Here is a 12,352-nt window from a genome sequence, read left to right on the forward strand (position 1 = left end):
AATTAGGGAGTAAAAAAAAACAAATAACTTCATCAGGATGATACTTTAGTTTATTCTAAAATAGTAACGACCTTTAAAAGAAAAACTTGCCCACTATATATATATATATATATATATATATATATATATATATATATATATATTTAAATATATATTTTATTGATTTTTTACAGAGAGGAAGAGAGAGGGATAGAGAGTTAGAAACAATGATGAGAGAGAATCATCGATCAGCTGCCTCTTGCACACCCCCTACTGGGGATGTGCCCTCAACCAAGGTACATCCCCTTGACCGGAATCGAACCTGGGACCCTTCAGTCTGCAAGCCAACACTATATCCACTGAGCCAAACTGGTTTTGGCTATTTTTAAAAATATATATATTTTAATGATTTGAGAGAGGAAGGAGAGAGATAGAAAAATCAATGATGAGAGATAATAATTGATTATTATCTTAGATAATAAATGTGCAGGGGTGGGCAATAGTAGGTTAACAGTTGATAGTACATGAAACAGAAGTTTATTTTGGTATTATTATTTATTAATTATTGTATTATTTTTCATATGAACAACTGCAAACCTAATTTTGCCCAACCCTGTACTTTAATTCTTCAATTATAAAATGCACATTTTAACATTTCTAGATTCAGGTTATATATTATAACTAGAGGCCAGATGCACAAAATTGATGCAACTGGGGTGTGTGTCCATCAGCCCAGCTTGTACCCTCTCTAATCTGGGACCCTTAGGGCAGTGTTTCCCAACCTTCTCTCATGATGAGAATCACCTGGTGGAGTTGTTAAAACACAGATTCCTGAATCCCAACTAAGAAGTGCTAAACTAGAATTTTTGAGAACATATAGGTAAAATTGCATACCTAACTTAGTGCTCTGTATATAACATCTGTGTTAGAGCACTAGTTAAGTATACAATTTTACCTATATGTTCCCAAAAATTCTAGTTTAGCACTTCTTAGTTGGGATTCAGGAATCTGTGTTTTAACAACTCCACCAGGTGATTCTCATCATGAGAGAAGGTTGGGAAACACTGCCTTAGGGCATGTCCAACTGCCTAGACTGGCAGTCAAACATCCCTCTCACAATCCAGGACTGCTGGCTCCCAATTGCTCAACTGCCTGCTTGATTGCTCCTAACCACTTCTGCCTGCCAGTCCGATCATCCCCTAACCACTCTCCTGCCAATCAATGCCTAACTGCTCCCCTGCGAGCCCAATTGCCCCCAACTACCCTCCCCTGCTGGCCTAGTTTCCCCTAACTGCCCTCCCCTGCAGGCCTGATCCTCCCAACTGCCTTCCACTGCTGGCCTGGTCACCCCTAACTGTCTTTCTCTGTTGGCCATGTTGTGGTGGCCATCTTGTGACCACATGGGGGTGGCCTTCTTGTGAAAGGGTATGATGGTCAATTTGCATATTGCTTCTTTATTATATAGGATTCCTTTTCACATACAGAAATTATCCACACACCACATGTTTTGTAACGCCTAACTGCCCTCCCCTGCTGGCCTGGTCACCTGGCCTGGTCGCCCACAACTGCCCTCCCCTCCTGACCATCTTGTGACCACATGGGGGCAGCCATCTTGTGCAAGGGCATGATGGTCAATTTGCATATTGCCTCATTATTATATAGGATTTATGTAGACATTTATTGTGGTAGCTAATTATATATTCCCCAACACTTTTTAAACTGGTGTTGTCTTATGAAGAATATTGGGTGATTTATTCTGGACAAGTGAAGAGCACAAACTGAGTTCTTATAATATCATATAAATATTTCCTCTCTAGGCTTCCCTCTTTTCTTACAAACCATCCAAAGGATGTATCTTGTGTGGCTTTGTAATGTCTTTAAGACTAAGGACAATTATAGTGCTGACCAATATACATAGCAACCATAGACAGGTTTTCAGGTGAATAATAAAAAGGAAAAAATAAGATATAAAGATAAAGGAAGGATGTGAGTGCAAGAGAAAAGAAATAGAGCTTTTGAATTTCTGGGCTGGTAGGGGCAATAGAGGTTATCTGTACCAGTGTGCTTTTCTTTTCTCACTTACGCACAAAAAGAATCATGAAAAATGATGTACCTTCACACATTTTTAAGTTGATATCCAAAATTTTCATCAGAAGATTAAATTGATACTGTTCTAATAATTAAGATTTATATTTTATTATCTCTGGGTTCTAGACTAAGGTGACCAGATCGTCCAGGTATTGTTGGGACAGTCCTGATTTCTAACAATTTTTCCCACATCCCGCAGCGTTTTAAAAAAGTCCCAATTTTTGGAAAGATTGGAAACACTTGAAAGATTCTTTCCAAAAATCGGGACTTTTTGAAATGCCACGGGATGTGGGAAAAATTGTTAGAAATCAGTACTGTCCCGCCAACACCTGGACAATCGGGTCACCTTATTCTAGACCCACTTCTGTACACTATGTTATACTGGATGATGGGGCTTTGCAAACCACATTTCAAAATTGCAAGTTATCCTTTCTAGTGTCTGGTGACTATTTATATTTTAAAAAACCAAAAGCTTTTATATCACTTTTAAATGTATACAGTGTGATAATTGAAATCTAAACTAAACATTTTAAAAAGTATATAAATTGGTTTTTAGCAATTCAATGCTCCTGTTGCATTTAGAAATTATACTTCCATTATACCTCTCACACAGTTTTATCCTAATATATTTTTTACTTTTGAAAGTAAAAAATTTGCATATTTTTGAAAGTCTTTTATTGATCACCTTATCATAATCATCTGAAAAAAATTACATAACTTAAAAATATTTTTATAAATATATATTTTTATTATTTACAGCATTACAGATGAACCCCTTTTCCAACTTTTTGTCCACCCCTATACCACCCCAGGCCTTCAACACACTATTGTTTGTGTCCATGAGCTATTCATATAAGTCTATAAATTCTTTAGTTAATCTCTCCCTGTCCTCTGAAGTATGTCAATCTGTTCCATGTCTCCATGCTTCTGGATCTATTTTGTTGATCAATTTATTTTATTCATTAGATTCCACAAATAAGTGAGATCAAGTGATATTTGTCTTTCTCTGACTGGCTTATTGTACTTAGAAAAATAATCTCCAGGTCCGTCCATGCTGTCTCAAAGGTAAGAGATCATTCTTTTTTTAGAGCTGCATAGTATTCCATTGTATAAATGTACCACAGCTTTTTTATCCAATCATTTCCTGATGAGCACTTGGGCTGTTTCCAAATCTTAGCTATCTTCATAATAAAAGAGTAATATGCAAATTTACCATACCTCTACTACACCCACAAGCCATGCCCTCCAGCCAATTAGGAGTGAGTATGCAAATTAACCCAACCAAGATGGCTGTGGCCACAAAGAGCAGGAGAATTGAGTTGCCCCTGGAGATGGAGGAAGCCAAGATCCTGCAGCCTTGGCCTACCTTGGCCTCCACTTAAGGCTACAAAATTTCAATTATAAAAGATAAATAAATTCCAACAAAAATGGCTACGAGAGGCAGGCTTGGCTCTGCTCAAGGCTACAAAGTTTCAATTATAGAAGATAAATAAATCCCAGATCCCAGGGCCTCCACTTGGGTCGCCAGGGGGCATGGCCAGCCTGCAAACCACCACAGGCCCCTCACCCCAGCCACCCCACACCCTAAGGGAACCCCCACCCTGATCTGGGACACCATTCAGGGAAAACCAGCCGGCCCCCACCCGAGCAACAGGCCTCTATCTTATCTAATAAAAGAGTAATTTACAAATTGACCATCACTCAAACACACAAGATGGCTGCCCCATGTAGTCAAAGATGGCTGCCCCCATGTGAACACAAGATGGCCACCACAATATGGCCAGCAGGGGAGGGCAGTTGGGGGGAACCAGGCCTGCAGGAGAGGGCAGTTAGGAGTGACCAGGCCTGAAGGGGAGGGCAGTTAGTGTCAAACAGGCTGGCAGGGGAATGGTTAGGGGGTGATCAGGCTGGCAGGCAGAAACAGTTAGGGGCAATCAGAAAGGCAGGCAAGCAGTTGGGAGCCATCAGTCCTGGATTGTGAGAGGGAAGTCTGATTGCCCATTTAGGCCTGATCCAACCAGGATTGGGCTTTAGCAGGCAGTCAGACATCCCTTGAAGAGTCCCAGATTGGAGAGGGTGCAGGCTGGGCTGAGGGACACCCCCTCCCCCGTGCATGAATTTCATGCACCAGGCTTCTATTTGTAAATAATGCTGCTATGAACATAGGGGTGCATATATTCTTTTTGACTGGTATTTCTGGATTCTTAAGATATATTCCTAAATGTGGGATTGCTGGGTCACATGGCAGTCAACTTTCTGCAACAATAAGACTTTACATGTCAAATATTTTATTTTTAATTTTCATCATTACAGTTACTGTTAATTCATAAGAGATAAAAATATACATAAGTTTTAATAGTTACTAAATATAACTCTTATTGAAAAATCATTTCTTTTTGTTGTTAATCCTCACCTGAGGATATTTTTCCCCATTGATTTTTAGAGAGCATGGAAGTGAAGGGGGAGAGAGAGAGAGAGAGAGGGAGAGAGAGAGAGAGAGAGAGAGATTAATGTAAAAGAGACATACTGACTGGTTGCCTCCTGCACATTCCCCAACTGGGGCTGGGGATTGATCCTGCAACCCAGGACCAGGAATTGAACCAGGGACCTTTCCTTGCATGGACTGACACTCCAACCATTGAAATGATTGAGCAACACTCACCAGGGCAAAAATGCATTTCTTAATGAGATCAATTAGAAGTGAATAATAAAACCTCAGTTAATAGAGCCTTTAACCTGTTAACCGAGCAGGACGTAGAAATATGTCAAACGTAAACAATATCGGGTATGGGTAGGACATATGAATACGTCCTTGAAATATATGTTGCGCCCTGAAACGGGCGGGACTATATTTCCGAACAACAAAGGTATTAGTCATCCATACATGCCTCAACATGAATTTAAGACACGGAGGGAATCAGTATAATTTCACTATTGAGAGTGGTGGACGTGTTCTGGGTGAGCAGTGACGGGTATGTACTTACACTTACCTACCTATTTTCGTATTATATATAATTTACTTATATTTTTTATATCTCCAACCTTTATATAATAGAAAAACATATAAAATTGATCCAATCATCAATAATTTGTCAGAAAAGTTTAAAAGTTTTTATGTATGTGAATGAGAAATATGCGTAGATGAATCTCTTTTATTATGGAAAGGGAATTTATCTTGGAAACAATATATATCTACAAAAAGAGCTAGATTTGGAATGAAGTTGTTTATTTTGAGTGAAAGCCAATCTGGATATGTACAAAATATAATTTTATACACAGGCAAGGACACAAATTATGGTTCGAACTACCCACAAGAAAAACAATCAACAAGAATTGTTTTGGAGTTAACACATGACTTACTGAATAAAGGGTATAGGATTTACTTAGATAATTTCTATACATCAATTCATTTGGCTGAACTCTTGTGTCAAAACAATACAGACATTGTTGGAACAATGAGGATAAACAGAGTCGGAATCCTCAGTGAAATAAAAATAAAAAAATTACAGAAAAATGAACATATGTAAGAATCAAAGACAAACTTATGGTTTAAAAATGGAAGGATAAAAAAGACATTGATGCTCAGTTCTATTCATAATGACGAAAAGACAATGATTGAAAAGAGAGGAAGAAGGCAAGAAAAACCGAATGTTGTCCTGGATTATAACAAGAATATGGGTGGCGTAGATTTGGGAGATGGAGTTATGGTGGCCTACACGGCTGCCTGTAATAGGGTAAAAAAAAAATTATAAAAAAATTTTCTATGATTAATTGATATGTGCTGCTTCAATGCATCTATTATATACAAAAAAGATAAAGGTCATTTGGATCAATTACAGTTTTTGATAGAGTGTGTAGAGAAATTGGTAGATAACAACATAGTGAAAACCCACCCAAAGACATTAACAAGCAGCTCTACATCTAAACCATCATGCTTAATTGAAAGGCATTTTCCAGAACAAATGAAAAGCGATATAGGGAAAACTAAATCCAGGAAATTCCGCATTTGCTACAAAAAAGGTATTAGGAAAGAATCTACATACTGGTGTTCGGATTGTAAGGTAGCACTATGTATCAATAATTGTTTTAAAATATATCACACGGAAGTTGAGTTTTGAATTTTTACATCTATATTTCAATGTTTTAAACTCAATATTTCTATTTTATTTGTGTGCTTTTGTTTGTTCTGTAATTGTTAACTTTTTGTATTTTTTATTGTGTATAGAAATAAAAATATATATTTTTTGTAATCTTTATAATTGTTTATAAAATTTATAATTTTTTAATTCGATGTTTCCATTTTTTTGTGGGTATTCTTTTCTATTTGTTTGTAATTTTGTATTTTCCTTTGTGCTTTATATATAAATAAGTGAAAAAATATATATTTCATTTATTTTAATTAAGTATAAATAAAAAAATAATAATATAAAATTACGTCCACTGGGCGTGACGTACTGACACGTCCTAGTGAAAGAGTATGCGCCCGTTGTATGTTGTGTAATTAAAAAGGGAACTCCCCAGTTAACAGGTTAACTTATTATTTTGAATTGTCCCTTTGAATTTGTCTCCCAGAAGCTTTTACATTTCAAGGCAACATGTCATAGTATGATTTTTTTTTTTTTTCATATAGTGGGAAATGGGTGATAGTGAAAGGGAATAGTGCATATCCAAAGAACATACACAGACAGTTCAACTTTAGGAGACAAAAACATGGAAGTGGAGGATTTGAAAATGAATTCCTTTAAAATTATGCCTTGGTTATTCTTCATATATCCAAAAGAATATGCTTATTTCAAACTAAAGATGACTGATAAAACACCAATAATTTTTAAACCTCATAGATTATCAGAATCATTGGGAATTGTTTTACAATAAATTTGGATTGGACCTAGGAATTTTTTTAAAGGTTCCTCAGGTTGAAAATCATTGATTTAGTCTGAATTTCCAATTTTTCAGAAAAAAAATCTGGCTCAGAGAGAGGTGACTGACTTAAAATCATGTAAAAGTGAACGACAAATTGGAATGATTAAAACATGAATGGATTCAGAATTGGTAGATATTGTGTTCAAGTTCTTATCTCCATCTGTTTCCAAGTGTGTAGCTTTGAGTAAGTCATTTAACCTCTTAGCCACCTATACTAATAAAATGGTAATATGTTAATTAGACCAGGAGACCCTCCGGACATTCTTCAGGACAAAGCCATGGTGGCAGGGTCAAGATAGAGGCAGTTAGGGGTGAGCAGGCCAGCAGTGGGGGGGTTGGGGGAGAGTTGGGGGTGAGCAGGCCAGCAGGGGGGGGGCAGTTGGGGGTGAGCAGGCCAGTGGAGGGGGGCAATTGGGTGTGTTCAGGCCAGCAGGGGAGAAGTAAGGGGAAAGCAGACCAGCAGGGGAGCAGTTGGGGGGGAGCAGGCAGGCATGCAGATTGGTTAGGGGCAATCAGGCAGGCAGGCAGATGAGCAGTTAGAAGCCAGTGGTCCCAGATTGTGAGAGGAATGTATGATTGCTGAGGGTTCCCAGATTGAAGAGGGTTCAGGCTGGGCTGAAGGACACCCCCCATGCATGAATTTCATGCACTGGGCCACTGGTGTATGTATATATAGGCTAAGTGACTGACAGACTGACCAACCAGTACATATGGCATGCACTGAAAATTTAAAAATAAACGATGACTTGCATATGCACATTACATAGTAAGCTCTCACTGATGCCAATCACACATGCATTTCAATCTGAAGAAATTTTGGGATATACTCGATGGAGATTTTCACACCTATTTGAATGATGATTTTATCAATTCAATGGATGATACCAAAAAAGAAAATTTTCCCATCAAATTTCTTAATAGTATTACTCCTTCAGGAATGCCCTGTCATAAATTAAAATTGAAAGTGGATGCAAGCATCATGCTACTGAGAAATCTTAATAGTAAAAGGAGCCTTTGTAAGGGTACTAGATTTATTATCGCATGATTGCGACCTAACGTAACCAAAGCTTAAGTATTAAGAGGAAGGAGAGGTTGTTCTGATTTCAAGAATTGATTTCTTCCTGACATTGGCTTCTCATTTAAATTAATTTGAAAACAGTTTCCCATGATGCCAGCATTTGCAATGACTATTTATAAATCACAAGGACAAACTCTAGACAGAATAGGAATATTCCTACCTGAACCCATTTTCAGACATAGTCAGTTATATGTTGCTTTCTCTCAAGTTCTAAGAGCATGTGATGTTAAAGTTGTAAATACTTCATCACAATGGAAATTAGTCAAGCACTCTGAAAGTGTTTTCACTCTTAATGTGGTATACAGGGAGATATTAGGATAAGTTTAATCAATTTATCAGTCACTGTTTTTTATCAATATTGTTTTTATATCATGTTTTCATTGTTTTATATCATGTCTTAGTTGTTATTGCTTATTTATTAATAAATTTATATATTATTTTCATATACATGTTACTAATTTGATTTCATCTCTGACACTTCTATTATAGAGAAATGGTGAATAGCGATATTAAAATATTTCTTCTATGTGCATGAATCCATGCATTGGGCCACTAGTTTTGTGTATAAAGAGAAAAAAAAAAAACTTGCCTTATATCTCTCTTAATCATACTTGTGAAGATCCAATTTGATTTAAAAAGTGCTTTTAAACTATAAACTAGCCAAAACTGGTTCCAACCAGCAGCTATGTTTAAACAATGTGTCCATTTACACTTGAATGGCTACACCTTTTGATAGCCTAAGGGCAAGTTTACATGTAAACAAGTTTGCTCTCAATTCCCAGGGCAGAAAAAAAAACAAGGTTTAAAATTATTAGATATTAAAATTTATTCTTAGAAGTGTAAAATTTTATTAATTAACAACAACAACAACAACAAAAAGGAGATTGAAAAACCTGATGAACAATAATAGCGGTTCATTGTAGTAGAGTCTGCTATATGGGAGGGGAGTGGACTGACTGTTCTTGGGGAAAGGGAGGGAAGAAGAGACTGAACATAAACTGTGCACCTATGGATGAGGACAATGGGGGGTGGGGAGGGGGCAGAGGGTGGGCTGGGAACCTGGTGGAAGGGGGAAGAAATGAGGAACCTTTGTAATAATATGAACAATAAAGATGGATTAAAAAAAAATAAAAACTGGTTTGGCTCAGTGGATAGAGCATCGGCCTGCAGACTGAAAGGTCCCAGGTTTGATTCCATTCAAGGGCATGCACCTTGGTTGTGGGCACATCCCCAGTAGGGGGTGTGCAAGAGGCAGCTGATCAATGATTCTCTCATCAATGTTTCTAACTATTCCCCTTTCTTCCTCTCTGTAAAAAATCAATAAGATATATATATATACACACACACACTAATTTAAAATCATTGCCTTGGAAGTATCCTTTCAATAATCCAACAGAGACTATGCATTTATTTGACCAACTGATTATTTCTTTAACATCAAAGCTATAACTGCCTCTATTGTTTGCTTAGCCAGATAACTCCAATTTTATAATTCTGTGAGCTCTAGCAGAGACTCTGCAATCAGGATCACCCTAGGGATATTGGGTCCTAAAAGAGCCTTCCTATGTCTGAGGCACTTCCAAGTCAAGGCCAGTTTGTAGCCTTCAAGATTGAATATGTATTATGATAGCCTTCTTTGACCAAATGCATGTATTTTGATAGGTTATATTACATACTGGTTAGCAGGTCCCATTTCTTTTTTGTATTTCTCTAATATTTCTGAGTTTCATAATGTTCAAACACGTCTAATGGTTCTTATTGACTTCATAGGTTAAAGATTTGATTCAAAGATTGATTATGGATATAAGTTAGACTCTGGCAGTGAAAAGAGAATGAATTAAAAGGAAAATTATTTTATGGGAAAAAGAAAATAGAGAATTATATAAATATAAGAGCACTTTCACATCAAAGATTTGTTTATTCGAAAATTAGAAAAATATGTTACATAAAGAAAACAAAAGAGGGAAGGAAAAGTAGCAGATGAAAGATGAAAAGAAGAAGAAAAAATGGAAGTAGAAGTTGGAGAAGTAAGTTGTTGGTTAAATTCCTACTTTATTATGCTTCAAAAAATGACTTGTGACTATTGTCTTCCATGTAAGTGGATGAGCTTACTCTGGTAGGTCATAATTACCTGGAATGTGTGGCCATATGCCCTGGGAGCAGAGTAATCAGAGCAAATTCCCAGAGGTCCCTTGCCACAGAACTATTTTCACAGAATGATATAGGTAAAGAGACCCCAGTAGGCCTATTACCACAGAAACTCCAGAAACTATGCATCCAAAATATCTTCTTAAATGTTTTATAGAGGCAAAGGGATAGTGTTCCCTAAAATAGGCAGCCCCTGGTCAAAAAATGGGACCTTGAAATCTAAAGTTTATATTCTGCAAAAAGAAATCTTGGGAATTGTTAGAGGTCTTGAGAATTATCCAGTCCAGCTGCACCCATCAACCAATTATTCACCCCAGTACAGAGAAGATGCATGTGAACACATTAAATGAAGTAGAATTTATATGTCAATATGGTGCTTTATATAGCTTTAAAGTACTCTGATAATACTTTATGCAGATAAGGCATTTATTTTAGAAACTATAAACTAGGATGATTAAGCAATGATTATTTTTTTCTTTGACCTAAAATCAATATTCTCTTCAGAATTTATCTTTCAACTTGATGAAGACCAGTGTCAAAAAAGAAACTATCTCTCAGTTATTAACACTACCTACTCAAGTAGCTGATATACTTGTAAAGAACACAGAGAATCTATTTCCTTAACTACTAAGCTAAAAAAGTAAATGTGGCCCTTTCCAAAATGCCTTGCTTTAGGCCAAGAATTGTACCTCACACTAGGTTAATTAATTCTTTGAGTTTAAAATTAATTAAATATTGTTTTTTATTGTAAAACCCATATTCAGCTGCCTTTGACATGGTCTTCAATTTGGAAGTCCCAAAAGAACAGAGAGATGTATTTTGGTCAAGGCTACTCTAGAACATAACTGGATTTTAAAAACAAAATAAAATACATAGTAAGAAATAAGATGCCAATTATCTCACCCAAGTCTTGACCGTGAGCTCTTTTATTTCCTTGTACATATAGGAGAGAAAAGCCTTCATAAATCCGGACAGTTCCCTGTGGGCACTGTGGTGCTTCTGTTGTCTGGCTGTGACGTGTGATGAGGAATCCATGGGCAATAGAGGAAGTTCCAGGGGGACCTGGGGGACCTTGCAATCCATCTGGCCCAGGGGGACCGTCCAAACCACGGGTACCTATTTCCATGGAATCATCAGTATAAACGATTAAGTAAGTTCTGTTCCACTATTGTGTCTAATCACAAAATATTATGACCTCATTTGTTTAATTTTAGTCAATATTAATTGTTTCTATAAAAGCACTATAAAATACCTCTTTTTGGGGGAGACAAAATATGGTCCCTGATCTCAAAGAGATTTAAATATGCATATGTCTATATTTATATCTATCTATTTCTCCTGGAACTGGTTGATTATATGAGGCACTAAATAAATACTGGGCAAATGTAACATTACATGGGAGGTAGTGATGCTCAGTTGGGAAGTCTGTATATTTAGTACAGCAAGATAACTAGTCTCTTGCTGTACTAAAGGAGTCCAAACTCCAGGACAAAATTTCAGCCTACAGTTTTGTACATCAACAAGAAAGGATGTTGTTGTCATCAGTCTGCCAGCTTCAGTGCTAAGAACATTTTTTTTTAATATGTCTGGGGAATTATTTTCAGGTATACCTTTTTCAGAGAATAGGCAGGACACTCTAAAGAAGGCTTTTAAAAATGTCTATTTTCTATCTACTTTTGGTTCCCTTTCTCCATTTAGCCTCTTGATTTGAGGTTCTTTGAAAAATATCTTTATATAGATGCCTTTGGCCACTGTGTGCATAGATTTTCATTTGGGGAAACTTAATAGTAATGTCCATGTGATGAAGATGATACTGACTTATTTCTTCCCTAGGTATACAGTTAATGAAATGGCAGGAGTTAAGTTCTAGGAAGGCCATAAGTTTCATCACTCTGCCTTATTGCCACAATATTTTTTTTACCAGTACACATTTTTTATGTTTATAATATTTAGAGTTATATTTGTGTTATCTAGAGTTGCTAACACACATTAAAAATGTTCAGTTTATAATATTTTATTTCCTATTTTAGTTATCTTTAGTGTATTTTTCTTGCAAATTGAATAAAATTATTTTTGGAAGTAGGCTGAGTACAGATTTATATACATAATTATACTATATTATGGAGATTATTATTT

General features: G+C 36.5%; 1 protein-coding gene across 1 annotated transcript in view; it reads right to left on the reverse strand.

Moving 5' to 3' along the window:
- COL4A5 (collagen type IV alpha 5 chain) overlaps nt 1-12,352 on the reverse strand; it is a 348,876-nt gene that overhangs the window by 9,223 nt on the left and 327,301 nt on the right. Inside the window, exon 47 of the mRNA XM_084870434.1 lies at nt 11,120-11,332. Within this exon, the coding sequence (XP_084726560.1) occupies nt 11,120-11,332 (213 nt within the window). The remainder of the gene's footprint in view (nt 1-11,119; nt 11,333-12,352) is intronic.

Source organism: Pipistrellus hanaki (genome assembly GCF_964339955.1).
Source record: "Pipistrellus hanaki genome assembly, chromosome: X".
In the NCBI taxonomy this organism is placed as follows: domain Eukaryota; kingdom Metazoa; phylum Chordata; class Mammalia; order Chiroptera; family Vespertilionidae; genus Pipistrellus; species Pipistrellus hanaki.